The 20,112-nt window shown below is 37.8% G+C and overlaps 1 protein-coding gene across 8 annotated transcripts in view; it reads right to left on the bottom strand.

Moving 5' to 3' along the window:
• Positions 1-3,209: 3,209 nt before the first annotated feature.
• The window catches only part of MYO3B (myosin IIIB), a 193,721-nt gene continuing 176,818 nt past the window's right edge, over positions 3,210-20,112 (bottom strand). For all 8 annotated transcript variants that reach the window (XM_048953066.1, XM_048953065.1, XM_048953069.1 and 5 more), the window contains 3 exons: positions 9,869-9,975; positions 9,448-9,494; positions 3,210-8,156 (listed from right to left, as the gene is read on the bottom strand). In XM_048953066.1, coding sequence (XP_048809023.1) covers positions 8,021-8,156; positions 9,448-9,494; positions 9,869-9,975 — 290 coding nt within the window. In that variant the 3' untranslated portion in view covers positions 3,210-8,020. The remainder of the gene's footprint in view (positions 8,157-9,447; positions 9,495-9,868; positions 9,976-20,112) is intronic.

Genomic DNA, 20,112 nt, shown 5'->3' with positions numbered 1-20,112 from the left:
CATTTGCAATCAACGGAATCCTGGGTCTATGGTCTCCTTTACAATAAGATACTGTACCTTGAAGGAAACCCACAGAGAACCTAATATCAGACTTCTTGGAGAAACAGTGAAAACCCAGGGTACATTTCTGTTGTTTTGCAGCCACTTTTCTATAAATGCTAATGGAAGTAATTCAGATGTGCCAACAAAGGCAGAATCTGCAACACACTGCAGGTGTGAGGGGGCTGAAACAAAGGGGATGCTAACCCTAATGGTATTTCTTGTCATTAACAATTCTTTGATGTTCCTACTCCAGGCTCTCTTTTATCTTGTAGTTTTTCAGCCATCTTTGTTAACATGCAGTGCAACTAAATCTTTTTTTTCCCCTAACCTTTAAAGACATCTGCAAAATGTTTATGCTAAGTTAGTTTCCATAGCATCTTTCTGTAACTCACATTGAAGTAAAATGAGATAAAGCTTGCAAGGTTATTATTAAAACATCAGTAAGTTCCTATCATTAAGTGAAAGGAGCAGATCAATAAAAAGAAACTCTTAATGTTACTTTAATAAGGATGAGTTTCTCCTAACATGACTGGGGATTAACTTCGGTGTAACAGAAGTGGTGTTTATAATATAGCAGCTCTGTTGATAAGAAGCAGTTGGTTTTACTTGGGCTCATTAAGAAAAGACAAATCACAAATATTTCAATTTTAAGAGATCAGTAACTTCCTGTACTAAAGAGCCTTTCACAATGAAAGATATTTAGGGGCATTTTAATTCTCCAGAAGGGATTTTTCTACCGCTAAGTGGGCAATGGCATTCAGTCAAGGTGCTGTAGGTGGAGTTTCTCTGTATCCATCTGTCTTTCCATGACTTACAGATGGAAAAACGCTGTGTCTTTTAAAGTGTTCAACTCAGTAGGATGACAGTGAAATGAAATGAACAATCGAAGCACATAAGATGCCAACCTGAACTACTGCACAGCACTACCAGCAGACCCAGAGCTATGCTCTCATCCCACCGGTCATGTCCTGTTAGATCACGTCCCATTCTATCACAGTCTGTTGCATTATTGTTGCATGCTGGAATGTTAAATGAGCAACACGATCAATCAATACCAATTTCCAATTGGAATTCAACTGTAAATCTGCATTGAGTTCAAAATGCTGAAGACTCCAACACAAGTAATCACAAGATACAGTTTCATGTAGCCTTTCATTTTGCTTTTCTTTCAAAACTTCATTTCTAACAGATCAATGTTATGAAATAAATTGTCTCTGCTTGCATTAAATACAGGAATTATCTTTGAATGTGAAAGTGAGCTTTCATCATACCAATCCTATCAAGAATACAAAGAACACTGGTTACATTCACTATTTCTCTTTTAGTTTACTTTCATCTCGAGACACAGAGACAAAGCAGCGGCAGTGTCCTTAATATACTGCCTTGTCCCAAGTTTCAGCTGTGTGGACTGACAGATTAAGCAGCCTCTCTTGCTTCACCAACAGCATTCAGCAGTCTTAGAAATCTGTATGAGAACTGGGGATCTTAGATTATCAATTTTCTCAAATTATTAGATTATCTGTAATTATGCTTCTTAGCTGAGCTCATTCCTGCGGTGGTAGAAATTACAAAATCAGAAGTTTCTGTTTCAAGGATGTTGTGATCTCAGTAGGAGCTGCTCTGTCAGATCAGCCTTTACCTAACTGCTCCAGTTGCATTAACTGCATTATTTCTTGCTTGTACCTGGGAGCAGCAGTAAGAACAGAAAGCAGTGAATAAACTACATCACACCATTTGTGAAAACACCTCTTCTACATTCCCTTCTCCTTGCTAAGGACTCCAGCAGCAATTCCGTATCATCACCTCCCAGAATAGAGAGCTCTATGAGAATCACATCCACCAGAACCACAAAGCCCTGCCACCCCATCCCAGGCTCAGCCATCCCATCTGCACATCTCACATCAGAATACCCCTCTTCTGCTATTGTTTTAGACAGATATCTTCACCTTACACTTGCCATGATCCATAGGATGATAATTTTGGGACACAGCCTAGACAGGTTTCCCTCCCTCCCACTTCTGTGCTCCAGCCCAGCTGACTGCCTCCAGTCTGTGTTGTGGCCATACTGGTTTTGCTGAGAGCTTCAAATCCAATATTCACTGGAGACTGTTCAGAAACTGGGACTTCGGTCTTCTGCAGAACACAAATGTTAATCTACCTACTTGCCATCTCCATTTCCCAACAACCTTACAAAATGCTATTTAAATTGTGGAAAAATAATCTTTCTCTGCAACTTAGTTAAAAAAATAGGGCTCTCAAAAAAAGCAAGGGATTTAATCTACTGCTAGCCTGATCAATAATATGTAATCTAGTTTGTGGAAACATAACTCCAAGATGTGTTTTTCACTTATCTGTTCCTATGTCCTCTAGCATCACAGCACGAATGCTACAGTAAACATTCCCCCAGTAACACACTGCATATATTTATTTTTCTGACTGATACTGGATTTATGCGTGTAATAAAATAATTTCCAATAATTCTTGGGAAATTCATTAAGATGAATCATGGCATCAGCCTGAGTTTGAAGACACAGTGTGCTATTATTTTGAATTGTTGGCCTCTTCCCTCCACAGTTCCAGTCCCAGCACAAAGGAGACACAAAGCCTCTCACTGACTTTATAACCTCTAGCTCAGGCCTAGAGGGCTGCTCCCAGGTCTTGGCTTCTTACAGCATCCCGTGCCGCTTCTGTCAGTCTGAAATCCTGCTTTGCTGTCATGCAGAAACATTTTCTGTTAACTAAGCATTCTGCTACAACTCCTCTCAGGGGTGAACTGTCTTAAAGAAAAGGCACACTAGCAAAACATACTTCTGATGCTAGCAATAAAATTGACATTATTTTTAATATCTCGTTATCTGAGTAAAAAGGAGGATAGGTAAGGTTATCAGATGCCATGTCTTGTGCATATACCAGAACTAAAACTACTTAGTTGTTTCCTACAGAGGATGACACTTCTGTGCCATATGGCCTTATTTTAAATCGTATGTACTATTATGTAGCTGGTTAACCAGAAGACATTAAAAAATGCCAGAGTTTGGTTGTCTCCCAAAATTCTCCTTCTGTTTTGAGAAAAAAAAATTAGGAATGAGAAGTAAGAATATGGTTGACTTCAGTTATTTATTTCATTGCTAACTCTTTTACAGTACAAAAGCAAAATCCCTGTGCATGTTCAATTCTTTTAAGAGAAAGGATCTAAGTATTCAAATATAACCTTAAACACAAGCAAACAAACAAAAAAGGCAACATTTAAGCTTGGGGCTTAAATCTGATTTTACATAAATACAAATCTGATATAAAATAGCAACTTGTACCACTCAGATACTTTGACTTCCAGTCCTTTGCTTCCACTACAAAATTACCTTCTTACTCCCTGTCCATAATGTCAAATATCTTTTTGCGTAACTGTGTACTTCTTCTTCATTTTTGCTGAAAAAGAAACTTGTGAATTTCTACTTATGAATTATAGAGAATGTTATGGACTTGAGCTCTAAAATGCGAGAGTTGATCATCTGTTCTCATACATGTGAAACCAAGTAAAGATCAATAGATACTGAAATGAGAGCACTGAACATTAATGCTGTGGGAACTGGGCATGTATTGCATATATTGCTCCATCAGAGACAGCCACATTATCAGGTATATGAAACACCTTGATTTCCTACAGTTTACTGAGTTCAATATTGAATAACACTGCTAGATCTATAGACACTACATTTCTTCTACTTTTAATTTTTAATATTGTCTACATTTAAAGCTGTGTCTGTTTTTAAACAGAATAGAATATGTAAGTAAATAAAAACATTTTCTATCACTGTAATGGATGTTGGTTATACCAACAAAGGTTAGAAATCATTGAGTAAAGACTACTGTTAAATAAGATACAGCAAAAGTTGAAGAGACTTAAGTATGGAAAATAGCAACACGAAGAGACTTCTTACAAATCCTTATGGTCTGTAGCCATTTACACGGAATGAGAAGTGCATCAGAGGTGTGTAAAAAGTAGTGTGAAGAAAATAACTGGTAGCTCCTTCTTACTCACTGACAATGCTGTTAGAAGGTGCCCTATTCCATTAGAAAGGACCACGTTTAAATAAATTCATTCTCTTTAAACCTCAAACAAAAAAATCCACTTTGTTTGCATGTGCCATGCACAGTTCTCATAACCACAACATACCAGAAGTTAGGAACTCGGTGGAATTAAAAGATGATGGGATAATTACTTGGAAGTACAAACACAGTTATATAATATAGAACAAAATATTACGTGAGAATACATTTCTAAAAGCATTATGCAACTACAGTAAATAACACAAGACAATCAGTAGCTGTTCAGTACTGGGGGAAAAGTATCTACTGCTTAAAAAATGTGGTCATTGCCACCAAAAGGAACATCAGCTTTTGGTCTGACTGGTCTCAGCAAAGTTTCTAGTTTTACATTATATAGATGTATATTTTATAAGCTTCTAAGTAACAGCTCCTCAGATGGTGCGATGGGGATTACTTAAAAGATCCTCAGTACACAAAAGCCCTTTCCACCACTCTTATGGCATATGGGTGAGGGAGGTCACAGTGGGGGCAAATTTAAGAGGGCTGCAATTTACTCCTATTCTAAGGTCCCTTTATGTTACTGAAGTGATGTAAATGTTTAAGTGAGAAGCAAGTTTAAAATTACCAAATGAAAGGGACTAATCTCCAAAAGCTCCCTGCCCAATGTGTGTTGGCACAGAGAGTTTTCATGCTGCCAGAGCTGGAAGGCAGAACTGGCTGCTAGTGCCATTAGGGTCTGCGGAAGGGTCTACTAAAATCTCTTGTTGGTCGTCACTCTTTACTCTCCCATTCACTGAAATGTGTTAAATGTATTACAGACACGGTCTATGAAATTTTCTTTTCCATAACAGGATTCAAAGTCTTTTATAAAATATTAAGAACAGGATGTTATGAACTATTAAGCAAAACACATTAATATTTCAGGACAATATACGTGAAAGAAAATAAATCAGAATGCAATAATAAATAATAAACCAATTGAGAAAATCTGAGCAGTTTGTGCTGATGTGCTCACTGACCACGACCATCAGACTGACATGTCTCCTGCACTGCTTCTCCCTATTTCTTGGGGCACATTATGCATCTGTGTTTGTATCCCATCTCATATATTTTCAGAACTATCTTTTTTAAAATTCTTTTTTTTTTTTTTTTGCACATTTAACTGTGAAAATCTGTTCTGCCAACTGGTCACCAGCAGCACAATGTTGAGGAGATGGCCCTTAATAATCTAAAGGGATACATGTGCACTAAAGTAAAGATGAAGAAAACCCACCTCAAGAGCGTTACGTGGTGAGTATGAAGTGAGTCAGCCAAACAGCATATGAAGAAAGGGGTAAGTTATGAAACAAAGCCAAGCACAGACCAGCTTTATGCACAGTTCTGACTCAGAACACATAGCTCCGCAGTGGTTCTCAGATAGTAACTTCAAATAAAAATATTAGTGACATTAAACCAATGTGAAAAGTTATATCAGATGTAGATAGTGGCATTTCATATGACAAGGAAAATGTTATATTTTACCCTTTCCATTCAATTCAAGAGTGCTCAAAATATGACATAAGATCTTTTGAAGTCCATTTCTGATGACTAAGATTGATGCAAACTCAATAATAGGGAAGAAGAAACAGAAGAACCTAAGGAATGCATCTAGAGAGCGTTTACCTTTTGTTTGTGCTTGTTATTTAATATTCTGAAGCCGTGAACTTGGCCCATTCAGCAAAGCACTTAATCATAACCTGAAATTTCATTGGTTTCAGCAGGACTTGGGTTTCAGCTTAAGTGCTTTTCTGAATTATAAATTACTTTTTTAGCTCTCTTTACTTCCTTATGAAATTAATACAACTCATCCTCATAATGCGTTACTCAGTGTAAGACAAGCTTTTGGTTAATAGACACATGATGTAATATCTAACTGGAAGACTTGCTTCTGTTTAACTGAAAAAATTGATAAACTCTCACTATACATAATAATGATGTGCACTGCACTAAAATATTATTTTCCCAGTGAAACTTTGTTATCAGAAAGGAGAGATGAAACCACAAAGCACCAACACTGCTAGAGCTCCCTAAGACCTATGCCAATATAAGAACATAGTTTAGTTATGGAACTGTTTTTAAAAAAAAGTCATTTTCCATCCAGATATGTTGCAGATTAATGGGCCTGGAGAATGTATGCATTATGTAGGAAAAGATGTTATTTTTGATGAGGGATCATAACAAATACTTCTTGTTATATTCTGACAAAAAATAAAGAAAACTGACCTTTATGTATGAATTCATATAAACTGCCATTCATGGTTGTAGTGCATCTTCTAATCTACATCTGCAGCTACTCACCAATTTAATGAGTCCTTCAGTTTTAAAGGCTCTAAAGCCCACACCCGGATGTACAGCAGAAGAGAGTAAGGAGTGAACTAAAGGACTGTTGCCTCTTGCAACTATTGTCACGCTGTGAGAGAAAAGTGAATGAAAGCTTGTCCTTGGAACAGAGTCCTCTTGTTCTCATCTGCCCTGTCCTGACTTCACTACTGGGTTTATTCGATGAGACAAAACTTCTGCTGAACTATCTACCTTTAAACCCTATTCCAGCCTAGGAATGCTCTGGCCACATTTGCCTCTTGTTTCCTATGCCATTTTTCCTCATCCTGTGGTCAAAAAGATGGATCCAATGAACTTGGATTGCAAGAAATTCTGTAGCACTCCAAATGAGCATGGACTGCACCTCCACAAGGAGGAAGGTTTGTTAGCACAGGTCATGGCACTCACTGGAGGGGAAATGAAAACAAGCATCAACATTAGATCTGTATAACAAATGGTCAGATTTACTCAGCATCATTTATCAAAAATTAAATCTGCTCAAAATGATTTTTTGAGGCAGTACACATAAGAAAATTTTATTTCCATAAGTTTTTACAAGAGATGTACAGAAAAGAAAGAATTGTCACAGATCAAAACTGTGGGTCAGAAGCTGAAAGGAAAGCAAAGTAATCAGCTTTTCCACAGAAGTTGTTACCAGCAAAGTGTCTCTGTTCCATAGGAATTAGCAATGGTTTCACTAGGAATTTGGAAAAAAAGTGAAAAGCAAGTAGAAAAATTTGCAGGTGACATTATTTCATGTTACATACAAGAGAGCTGTGGAAGTGGAGGAATCACTCAAGCACAGAGATTAAGCCCAGGTTAAGCAAGATATGAGATACTTGCACAGATAACAAGAATACCTAGTCATAACGATGGCTTCAGTCAAAAGGGCTATATGAAGCAATCTGAAGTCAGATTCAGTCATCTAATATTAGCATTAAAACTGTTTTGCTTCTTATATTTGAAATAGTTTTTCTATTCATTCTATTTATTCTATCTACGGTAAACTAATGCATCATAAGAAAAAATACTTATGAAGTACATTAAGACACGCATTACTTTAGATGAATTTACTCTGCACATTTTTGTAATATTAAAAACCATTCACAGCATGCAAAGTTATAAATGATAGAGTTTTAATATTAAACTAAGGAAATATAGAACATTTTCACCGTAACCCCAAAAGATGCTTTTTAGTACAGTGTTCTTCTAATATAGATCAGTTCCTTGATCTTATTTTCCACACAGCAGTTGTGCCAGCACAACAGACGGGATGGCACAGGCTGGAAACAGCAGCTGGGGGAGTGGGGAGGAAGGAGCTGGATCTGCGTGAACTAACCTTGCTGCTAAGGAAATGTGCTGGTTAACATCAACACGTACAGGTAGTGCTGCTTCCTTTACTGGAATTGCTTACAGAAATACAATTTGTCTCTGCATAACCAGATCTAAATTACTGAAAGGAAGTTGCTAACTGAATGTCTATTTTTTTTAATGGATTACATAAGCAAGCACAAAGTTAGAAGAGATTACCGGCAAGAAAATACTCTTACCAGTGTTAGTCAACAGAATAAGTTCAGCTTTGAGCAAAAGACACTCCTCTTGAAGAAGGAGGAGATGGGGAACTGAGACAGCTGTCATCTTCAGGGATAGATTCAACAGCTGACAGTGATTTGTAATACTCATCCTCTCCATCAAGCACTTTGATTTGGCTTGAAAGAAAACAAACAACATTTATTAAGTTAAAAAATCAATTATGTCAATATCTCCAGAAACAGAAACTTCTCTATGGATGCAAAAATGAAGGGTGCTAATACAAGAAAGGAAAAAAAAGGCTAGAGTGATTTGATCAGAAAAGTGTAGCTTTTACACGTGCCTTTTATGTTTCTTCTGCTGCTACTGCTTATGATTGGAATCTGAATGGTTCTAAGGATCAGTGAAAGGCAATACAGTTTTTCTTTTTTAGCTATACAGAATGATAGACAAACTGTTTGCATCAAATGGGCATTTCACTCAAGCAATGGGGCTTGGTTTTTTTTTGTCTGTACCATATATGTAGTATTATTTTGGTAATGCATTTCAGCTGACAGTTTACTGTGCATATGAACCAAAGAACACATCACTAATTTTTGGGCAAAGCCTTATTGACACCAAGGGTCTTTCATTTTCTGGTGAAGTATGCTGAGCACTGAAGTCTCATATCAGTACTTTTGTTCCCAAAACAGGAATACAGACTTTTTAAAATAGTGGGGAGAAATTGAGTTAATCAAATTCTGCTCAGTCATGCAAAATTTTGGGCTTTAACCTTGACCCAAAGACCTTGTATTCATCTGATTATATTCAGAAGATCGATTAACAAGTGAGAAAATATTACATAAGCTTCTAATGTAATCTTGGAGTAGATGCCTTTGCAAGATCCTGTATATACTGGTCCTCACCAATCTGTGTCACCAGTCAGTGAAATGTTTTCATCACTCAAAAGTAGCCAGTTGGACTTTCATAGACTGTTTTCAATTTGTACCTATTTCCAGGTGGTAACTGTCCACGTGACAACAAGAACTGACTCAGCTGAATTGAGAAGAAGCAACACTCTCTTGGGATGAGGGGCCTCTTAAAACCTGTTCCCCCAGGAAGGCTGAAACCCACTGTGAGTGAAGAGCTGCAAAGCTGGTCATATTCTAGGTTAGAGAACTTCAGGTTAAATACCTCTCATCTGACACCACTCATTAGGGGCAAACACATTGTAAAACATAAAGGTTATTTTTGTAGGAGTACTCAGAGAAAGCTGGGGAGCTGTTTTGAAAGAATCAGTTCTAGTATCTGCAGACAGCACTACATATGAGTTTTACATTTGCTTCTGTAGAAAACGTCCAATGTCAATGCACAGAGATATGTTAATTGTTTATTTTTAGAAGCCTCTCTAGAAAGTTTTGCATATTCTGTAATATCACAAAGGACTTCTTCTGTTTACAGTTGCTTAGAACTAAGAAGATAGATATTTACCCAAGTTTTCTTGGCTTCCTCTTGCTCCCTTGATATTCTAGAGTTCCCTGTGGAGAGGGCCAAGAACACACAGTCAAAGCAAAGCAGCAAGTCGTTAATTTTTAATTCAAAGTGATTTTGTGTTGAATGCAAGCAGATGCTGATAATATCAGAAGTCACAGCATAATTTTTTTGATCAAAGGGCTCAAGTGAGCCTGATGAAGCATGCATCTTGCTCGTCTTTGATAAACCACATCAATTATTCACCGTGAAGGCAGACATCCTGACATGAAAGCAACAGATAAAGAGCATAAGCACATGTTCAAGACGAGAGCAGAAGAACGTGGGGGTGGGGCTGGAGGGGCTGAAACAGGTATTAATAACAGAATTATTAACTGGAAACAAAGCCAGTAAAACAGCTTTATTGCCACTTTGAACTCACATTTAACTGGTTATAGTACATGTTGTCCTCAGGGCTATTCAGCATTTTGGGCTGCTGACATCGTCGACGAGGTGTTCTCAGCTTCTGTTCAAGACAGTTTTCTGAACCTACAGTAAGATAATACTATTTAGTTTTAAGCTGTGCCAGGTGCTGTGAACGTCTTAGGATATTTTAGTCAGTAAACAGTCCTTTCTTCTGTCCCATTTGGTCCCAGATCTATTAGCAAGTCTATCCTATTCAAAGTGAGCACAAGAAACTTGGGAAGTCTTTGTTTTCTGTTTTGAAACTTAGTTCAAACACAAGTTTTTAAGCATAGCTTCACTTTTACTTTTAAAACCCTTTTTTTTATGCTTCCCTCTGTACAAATCACACAGCTCCGTATTCCTTTCACTCTTTATCTGAGTATCTTCTGCTATCTAAGCAGGAAATGAGGATACTGTGACCAGCTAGGGATACATCCTTCAACAGCAGCAAAGACGTTTTTCTACAGTAGGAGGTAATAAAGCTCTTTGACTTATGAGACTTACTCTATTATCACCATTTTTATTATATAGAAAGGCTACTTTTTGATGTGGCTCTCTGCTTAATCGGAGTAATCAAACTAGTTTGGAATTACACTTTCTTAATATAATTTGTGGTGTGCTGTAGAGTAACAGTTGCTTAAAGCCATCTGGAAAGCAGAGGCTAAAGATGAAGGAAATACTTTGGAAAGGAAAGATTCTGAAAAGAACTGACAGCCTTTTTATTTTGATTTGTCTTTTTTTTTTTTTTTTTTTTTTTTTTTTTCTTCATGTTAAGGACGAAAGACATTATGGTGCACTGTATTATATTTCACCAGGAGTTTCTGCGGCACATCCTTCAGATTACCAGAACAAGTGCTTTCAGGACAAAACAGAAGCACTATTTTCTGAAAGACAGAGTGGTGGGTAAAGAAAGCTCATTCATTTTCCACATAATTCTCTCAATATCTTTGACTTTTCTGACATTTCCCTCCTAAAAATTATTTTAATGACAGTGTGAACAGAGAGTTTTTGGTGGCACATTTGCACTCCGTACTGCATGGGAAATGTGATCTGACACAAAGGAACAGCACAAAGATCAAGCAGTGCAGGAGCTCCTTTTAAGCATTTCAAACCTGAAGTCAGTGTGCGTTGTGCAGATGTAGGGCTCACATCCCACAAATCCATGTTTAAGATTTGTTGTTAACAAGCAGGTAAACAAAGAAGGTCTATCACATACTCAGGATCACAGTCTGCAAATACTGCATTTTTCTGCAGTTACTGAGGGAGGTATAGGAGGTGGTTGCACTTGGGCCCTTGCAGCCAGAGGACTGACTGTTCTATATTTTCTTTCACTGTCTTTTTTCTGTCTCCACGGTCAAGTCTCTAAGATATAGTCTCTTGGAAACTATCGAACTGTGGTTCTTGTTGCAGAAGAGGATCACTTACTCTGAGCCCACCATCATCTTCCCACACAATGCCTGGAATTGATGGCAAGTTAAATGGCACCGGGGAGCTGACTGCAGAGTTAGGTCTCAAATTAAAAATTATTTTATATAGAAGGGTTACATTTTTTCATTAATAAAAAATAAATTTTAACTAATATGCTTGTACTGCTTGCTAATTATGATACCCAAACCTTCAGTGATTTATACTTTTCAAGTTCAGTAAACCTTTCTATTCTATCTCAATAGACTGTGACAGCTGACCCCGCTACTTCCATTGTATAACACCAGACAAGGCAGAAGCTGCTCCAGAAAATGCTTGAAGACTTGTGGAACTTGGGTTCCCAAGTGCTATTCATGTCTTTGGAAAGTTTTTTTCTGTTACATTTAGGTAGCAGATAATGGTAACCTTCTCTCTGAAATCTCTGACAGTTTTTGCCAAAGGCTTGCTGCAGCCATGTTCAGTTCTCTCTGTTTGCCGTGAAAGTTATTCAAATTGACCTTAGAGCGTTCTGCCATATCAGGTCAGTAGGCATTCCAATCTTTGCAAGAAATGTGCTCAATTGCAAGGCCATACAAATTCCTTTTTTCAACAATGTAATTCTTGAATAACTCTCCAAAATCACTTTTTTCAGTCTCTCAAGAGGTGGGTATGAAAAAAGTCCCAGGCCTCACAGTTATTCATACTTTCACACATCTCTCTGCAGCTTGCCAAAAGTATACACCACATAAATATTTGTAACTTCTCAAACAGTACTGCAACATGATGGGGGAGGGGGGGAGGGTTCTTGTGTCCTTTCCCCCAGGATGCTGTTGAGGCCTTCATGTTATTTTTCAAAACATCTGTATGGTCTTCATTTTTAAAATGTCTTTTATTCATTAGGATTTTGAAACACTAATATTTTGTTCTAGCTTTTTATATTGATGCTTAATTATTCCTGTGTATTCCATGGGTGGTCTGCAGCTTGTGTCCTCCAAAGGAAATACCCTTTCAGTGGGCCCATTTGTCTTAGTGTTTAGCAGCATACTACACGAACAGTAAAAGATCTGGTAACATTTATCATAAACTACCATATCTGGAGAAAACTGCATTAACATGTGCTCAACACTCAGCAGTTGAATAGGCAGTTTAAATGGTGTTCTATAACATTTTGCTTTGATGGCAAACTTAAAGCATCCAATAGGAAAAGCTAAAAGCAGCAGCATCAATGTCATTACCAGTGCATTATTTGTGTTGCACCTCAATTGCGCCAAGAGCCCAGCACGCCCAGACTCCCAAGTTTCCTACAGATTCACAATTTGGATAAGAGAGTGCACACATGCACTTCCTTCAGGCTGTCCTGTAGCACTAGCCTGAACTAGCCAAGTAGGGTAACTGCCTCCCTTTTGTCCAGAACAAAACTTTTCTTCCAGTGAGCAGAAAATGTTCACGTAGCAATTTCCCAATCTCGATTAATAAATCCTTCATGACAGCACATAAATAACAAAGTAAATCTCCTCCTGACAAGCTTGCTATGTCAGCTGATCTGGCCAGCATAGGACAGACTGAGGTTCTAAGTGTCCTTCTTTCCTTGCTTGAAGCTAGGCAAACATCCCTAAATCATAGAATGGCTAGGTTGGAACAGACCTCAAAGATTATGTAGTTTGAACTCCCCTGCCACGGGCAGGGCTGCCGAGCACTAGATCATTCTGCCCAGAGACCCATCAAACTTGGTCTTGAACACCTTCACCCACAGCTTTTCTGAGCAGCCTGTACCAGTGTCTCACCACCCTATGAGTGAAGAATTTCTTCCTTAATGTTGCTCACAGTGAAGGGAATTAGAAACTGGCAAATGGATAAATTTAACTATAAAGTACGTACTTATAACTAAACAATCCAATGGGGTTTCTATTTAATCCTCTTCTATTACTACAGGCTATTCTTCTTATTCATCAGTTACGGCAGAGACCAGGGGCTTGCACTGCTCAGACGGATTACGAAGATGTGTGTTTTCAAGTAAACGTAAAGTCAGACATTTAAGTTACATTTTTCAGAACTGGGAATTGCACAATCGGAAAATGGCACCTCCAGGAAGACTTGGGAATCCTATGTATATTCTGCTGAGCATCAAGTAGATTGGGAGCAAAGTGGAGTGCTACTCCACAGAAACAAGGCAATGGTTCTACCGTTGACTGCAGAATTGTTTTAGAGAGAGCCCTGTAAACTGCAGAATGTTTTGAGAACAATTTGAGATCTGGAAAATTTGCTTTACAGTCAACAAAAATTAAAATGTGATGTCCCATTGTTTCAAAAGAAGGATAAGAATGTTTTGAAGCAAGCCTAAGCTCCTGTATAGAAGGATTACTGGTGGTGGAGGGCTTTTTACTCTAGGAAACACAGGCCTGAAATGCCTGAAGGCCACGAGAGGAAGAAAAATCCAATTTCAATACAGCACAAAGTGAAAGCAATCAGACAGAAAAAAAAAAATTAGCAGTACGATGGAAATTCAAGATGAGATTGGAAGGTTTTAGAAAAGCTATACTTTAACTAAAGCTGAAGTTAAAAACTATTCAAGATACCAGATGGGTCTCTTCTCACCTAATGTGAATTCATTTCTTTGTGAGTCAATCTGCAGAAGATTTTTTGTAGATTTTTTTATTTCTGGTATCTACTTTCACCTTTCAATTTCCATGCATTTCTTCTTGGTTTTTGTATGGTTGAAACAAATATTTTTCTTCAGTTAGCCATCACATCCACCACATTGACACTTTTCATGAGATCCGAGTTTGATGTTTGAAGTGAATGAGTTTGAAGAAGATTAGCAAGTTTCATATGCCATACCTTATTTAGATGATTTTCTGTTTAGAAATTCATTCTTTCAATAAACTGCAAAGGACTTTCTCAAAGCTGCACAAGCTGGCAGTCAGATATGGGGAAAGACTTTGAAATGCTCTTTAGCTACAAGACAAGGACTTCTGCACCGAGGATTTGGGCCCTGACTGATGCTTACAGAACAGCTGAAAAACCTGGAAAAAAAAAATATGTTTTTCTGATGACTTCCTGTGAGGCGTATGACTTCGCTCTGATACTTAGAGAAAATCTCATTTAGATGTCCCATTTGCCCTGCTTGTCTCAATATTGAAAACTTGTAGACAGACCCTGGGCATACTCTTCAGAGGAACTACAATCATCATGCCTGCTCCTGAAATGAAGTTGGGGTCTTCTTCAACTTTTCATGATTAAGTCCTTGCTTCAAAAACCTCATGATGCTGGTGACCTTGCCAAACACTTCTAATTCTTCCTATCTGGTGAATTCTGCTGAGAAAATGGTGACCTGCATTTGGAAGTTGTAAAATCCACAGATACGAATCAGGTTGTCTTAAGACTGGTACAGCACAGAGAGGGCACTAAATTCTGGACATCTTACTTTTAGCAAGGAATGCACCGAAGGGATCTTTGCCAATGCGTCAGTGCTACAAAGCAGGCTGCATCGTTGACTCCCTTGCTGAAGAGACTCCATCCACTCCAATACATACTGAGGAGTGGAGTAGAGCAGTCAGTTTATTTCTGAAGCCATTCACCCAAAAAAGGTTTGGAAGGCCTTGTATTTTTCTGTTTCAGGTGAACACAAACTTAACAACACAGGATGAGCAGTCCTGTAATTACTCAGACACAGGGAAATTTATCGTATGAGGAGAAAGGGCAGCTCGGTACAGAAAATGGGGCCATATTTATTATTAACACAGTAAGCAAATAAAGTAGATAAGTCAGTATGACCAAGAAAAATAGTAAGCATGTGTCTGATTTCCAATCTATAATATCAGACGAAACATGAAAGTGCAACCCTTAATTATAAGCAAATATTAGCACAGACTCATGGGATCTCATCATAACATCTCAAGGTCTACATTCATGAAAATTTAAGCAATGTTTAAAATCATGTTAATTTGTTCTTTGTTTGTTTCTTTTCCTGCCAGTCTAATTTATTCCAAAAGACTTTGGTTCTCAAATCTGGATATATTGATCATGCCTATGTAAAGCATTGTAATAGCCTGGGGAGAAGACTTTTTGTGGGAAAAAAAATTGTCTTTGTTCTCTTTTGATAATTTATATTTATTTTGATGTTTTCAAGCATTTCCAGTTCTGAATCATTTTTCAAGCAGCAAGTTAACTTCACTGTTTCTCTTGAAGTCTTGGGCAAATTCAGAAATGACCTCACACACAATGATAATATACATTCTCCTCCTGGACTGGCTGCTAAGTGGGTAATTAGGTGCAGCATGCTGATTTCAAGGAACAGCTACATTTTCTTCTGTGCCATACAAGCCTCTTCAAGAAAAGGACCCAAGGGGCTAGTGATTCTGGTCCCACTCGTATCAGTACTAAATGAGAGCGACTGAGCATCGCTTATGCAGTAAAAATGCTGTAACTGATCTAGGCTTTGTGATTTTAATTATTTCAGCTTCATTTTTAAAGAAGAGAAATTTACAAAGAGCACATACTGCTGTCAGGCCACAAGTGTTCACACAAACATTTTCGCTTTCTCATTCTGACGGTTCTCTACCCTTTGCAAAAATTTGCATCACACCTCAATTGCAAAAGGGAAGAAAAATAAAAAAACTTGCTGGAGAAGCAGAGTGAATACTCAGGTAGTTACAATGAGCTATACTCAGTCAGTGAACTCAGTGAACTCCTCTTGTGCCTGCGTGCCATACTTATGCCAGCCCAGACAACACTATCTTGCGTACCCCTGTATGAAACCGCATTGTGACTGTAGCGCACAGAGACTCACAGCACAAGGTATCGGCACACTGCCTGTTACATGTTACCTACTTTGAATATGTTAGAAACAAGGGCAGGATAATGGCCGTAATAGGCTTCACAGATCAAGTTCTGTAGAGTAATCCAATAGCTTCATACGGGAATAATGAAGTTACCAGGTCTATGCCATACATTATAAATATGAAGTATATTATAATAGTTTAAAAAATCCAACAACAACAAGAATAACCAAAAAACAACCAAGAACAGGCGGCTGATGGAAAACACTATCTCTGAAATCAAAGACTGTCAGATGGGAAGAGAACACTACAGCTAGAAGACAGACAAAAAAGGTGAAAAATGAATCAAATATGATACTGAGAAACTAAAGAGTAGAAGAAAAAGAAACAACTACAAATGGTACAGCAGTAGAATTTAAGTTCTGGCAACAGAAGATTTGATTAATCTAGTAACATCATGAGCCTGGAGGCAAATTGGCAGATTTAATATTATTAACAATTGTAATTCTCTCCAGGACACCTCATACTTACCCAGCACTTCAATATGTTCAATAAGGCCATCCACTCTGTTGATATAGTGAGAAATAATACAATTGGGAACCATTCTTGCCACCAAATTCCCTTACTCCTTTCCTCTACAGAGGAGTGTCCAGGAATATTTATAGGGGTCGGTACTTTTCATGCTGTTAGTGGCAGGCATGCATGGAAAGAACAATAAATCACACTTTCTTCAAGGAGTTAGAAGGCCTCAGCTCTTGCTCACTTGCAAAATATCCTACTGGAGCTTGGCTCAAGGGTTTCTAAGGAAAAAGCTGTTAACTAATTAAAAAATATATATCCATTAGTGCTTACGAAGAGAGATTAATTCTTAACAAATCCTGCAATTCCTATGCACTCAAAGCTCTTGCTTGGATTCAGTAGGTAAGAATAACAACTTAGATTTAATTATCTTCAGTGCGAAGTGCTTTGTGGTCTAAGTCTATAGCTCTAAATGTAGTTACTGGATTCACTGAAAACACAGAAAAACTGGAGGGGCACGAAGTCCTATCATAGACAGTTATAAAACAAAACAAAATCGAGCCTCATGATCACCTCAGATCCCCCACACAACTGTGGTGAACTAGACTTCTGTTTATTCAGATGGAGTGTGTTCCTAGTGCCAAGAGCCATAGACTGCTAGGGAAATTAATGTAGCCTCTTTGATGTCATGTGCATCCCAGAATCTGTAACACACTGCTAAAACTGTGAGCACAGCCTTTTGTTTATAGCCCTAAACAGAACCATTTGAATACACACACTGAAAGAGCTCGTAACAGGAGCAATGCGTTTTCTTCCACCCAGTGATTCATTACTTACTGCTTCGTTTTGGATACTGCAGTTCCATGCAAAGACATATGCTTTAGATTATAAAGCACATTAAGCAAATCATAAGTTTTTCAAGATGGTATGTAAAGGCTGTTTTTTGCATCTGTTTGTTGCCAAAGACCCAGATGATACTGTAATTAGAACAACAAATATTTTATGTGAAATCAATCATTTAGCTGTCTCCGAACCCCAAGACAATGACTTTGTCGGGAATACAAGATGCATAAATAGTTAGAATCTTGGCTTTGGTTGTTTTTTCCTCTTCCAACACAATTCTGATCCTTCAGTTTTTGTCAGTTCTTTCAGTTTCTATTGTGACTGACTTAACTATAGAGTGAAAATGCAGAGATAAAACAAAGCATACCAAAGAACTAAACTGTCAGTGACTAACACAGAGGAGATCCAAACCTGTCATCAGATAGCTTCTGCAAGGACAGTCCTGAAGACACGTCTTCCTATAATCATTGAATATACACAACCTTTCATGCGTCCTGCATGTAATAACATCTACAAGAGAGTTTCAGAGGTGTGACAAACAGCCAGCTAACCAATCAAAGCCAAAGAGTTTATATAAATGCAACTTTAATTTTAGGAAAAAAAAATCACGTGAAACCATTCTGAATCGATGAAGAAACGTTAACTGATTATTTTTCTTCTCATCCTTTTATATGACCCAAATACGTCCAATTTATATGTCCAAATACGACCCAAAGCAGTTACAGAAGCTGCTTTTTATTAGTTCTTTTCAGAAGAGACAGTTATTGATGAAAAACAGGATATTCCAGGTATGCTGGAGTTAGTACATATCACAGCACATTTCCCAGTCTTAGAAGACCTGTTTGATCCAGTAACTACCAGGTGATAAGAAATAGCTGTCTCACATTACCACGTGAAGTGATGCCTCTCCTGCTCTTTGAGTGATGCTGTATAATCAATATGAGTGACTGAAAAAATTTGCAGGAGGAAAGCCTACTGAAAGCAATTAAATACAAAGAGATGACTTCTGGATTGGGAAATCCCAGAGCCACCAGCCTAGCATGGTTTGAGGGTGTACTGGGCAAATCTCTCTGCTTGCCCTACTTTTACACTGTACTCCAAGTTTTTGCACTTGGTCATTCCTATAGAGAAAATTAAACTAAACAGACTATGCTCCTTGTTAAGTTTTCATTTGTGAGGCTTACAACTTTGAAACAATCAGGTAAGAAATCCACTCCAAATAAATGCAAGTAGCCCAGATCCCCAAGAAACACCTGAAGATCAGAGTCTTCAGCGCAAAGGTGATCTCAAAATTAACATCTCATATTGTACTACGCATGCCTTTTTGATCACACTACATGAGATTAGCACGAGCTTCTGAAAAGCAGCAGGAGAATACTCATGCAAAGAGAAATAGGCAAACCAGGCATTCTTTAATTTTTCTAGACATGCCCAATTTTTTATTTCTGTAAGCATTAGTTTAAGATACTAGTCTTGAAAGATAAATGCTTGGAAGACTATACAGCCCAGAGATTTGCTGTGACACAAGCTTTTCTCATCAGCAGTGTATCATAGCTGGGACTCAGCCTGTTGGTGCAGTTAATATATTTAGTGAAGTTAAGAAAACAGGATTAGAAAGAACCTCAAGTGACTGCATAGATTTCCTCATCTTCCAAAGTAAAATCACATACCATGATGAAGATATGAGAAATTTTCAAAATTGCTCAGGTGCAAGAGATCTTTAAAAAAAAAAGTATCATGACAGCATCATCAATTTCAGAAAAATCCTCCAATGTACAGCTGGATCTGTTAATGCACAAGATATCAAACTGTGGATTGTGGATCTCTCAAGAACTATCATGTGCTAATACGCTTCGGATAATTCCCTGGACAGTTGGCATTGGTTCCTCTTATTGATGCCAGCCATAAATCATAGGGAGAAAAAGAACATAGAAATTAATACTGTGGTTAACTTTTGAAAATAAAAAGTCAAAATACTCAGTACATTACAGACCAGTAACAGATCACAAATACCTTTCTAACACTGCTTCTCTACAGGGCCAAATGCTGAAGCTGCCAAAAATGCATCATACAAATGTAGGGAGCTGTGCAAGCAAAAGTAGGACAGGAGGCAATCTGTAAGTTCACAGTCTGTTACAATGTGGTTCATAACATGCATGTGTTTCAGAGTTGCTGTCCTAGCATATAGCCTGGATGCTTTTAAAAGTAATCCCTCACCTTCTTCCATACTGTAATAATAGCATTTTTATCCCATATCCTCAGAGATTAAGCCATTTGATTGACTTTGAATTCTGGACACACAGGAAATTTGTATTAATTTAGCATAATGATGAGGCGCAATAAAGGCTCTGTGAAACCACAACAGCACAGTCTCTAAGGTTTTGTTCGTTACAGAAACACAATTTGCATATCTAAAGGCTTGAAACCATGGGTCCATATTGATACAAGTAGTATCTCAAATTTGAGTGTAGCAGATTCAGCATATATTTCAAAGAATAAATGGTAGAAGACCAAGATAAAACTCTCAATAGATTTCTTCATTAAGAAAGGTGTTTTTTTTTTTTTTTTTTCCCTGAAATCAAGGTAGTTGGCAGCAGTAACTTTTAAAGGAAATATTAAAGCTTCACTGAAAAAGTGAAAAGCCACTAGTTAAAGATTTGCTTCCTGGTTGCTGAAG

Source organism: Lagopus muta, chromosome 8, assembly GCF_023343835.1.
Source record: "Lagopus muta isolate bLagMut1 chromosome 8, bLagMut1 primary, whole genome shotgun sequence".
In the NCBI taxonomy this organism is placed as follows: Eukaryota; Metazoa; Chordata; class Aves; order Galliformes; family Phasianidae; genus Lagopus; species Lagopus muta.
Note: the sequence above shows the minus strand (reverse complement) of the source record. Positions and strands in the feature narration are given on the sequence as shown.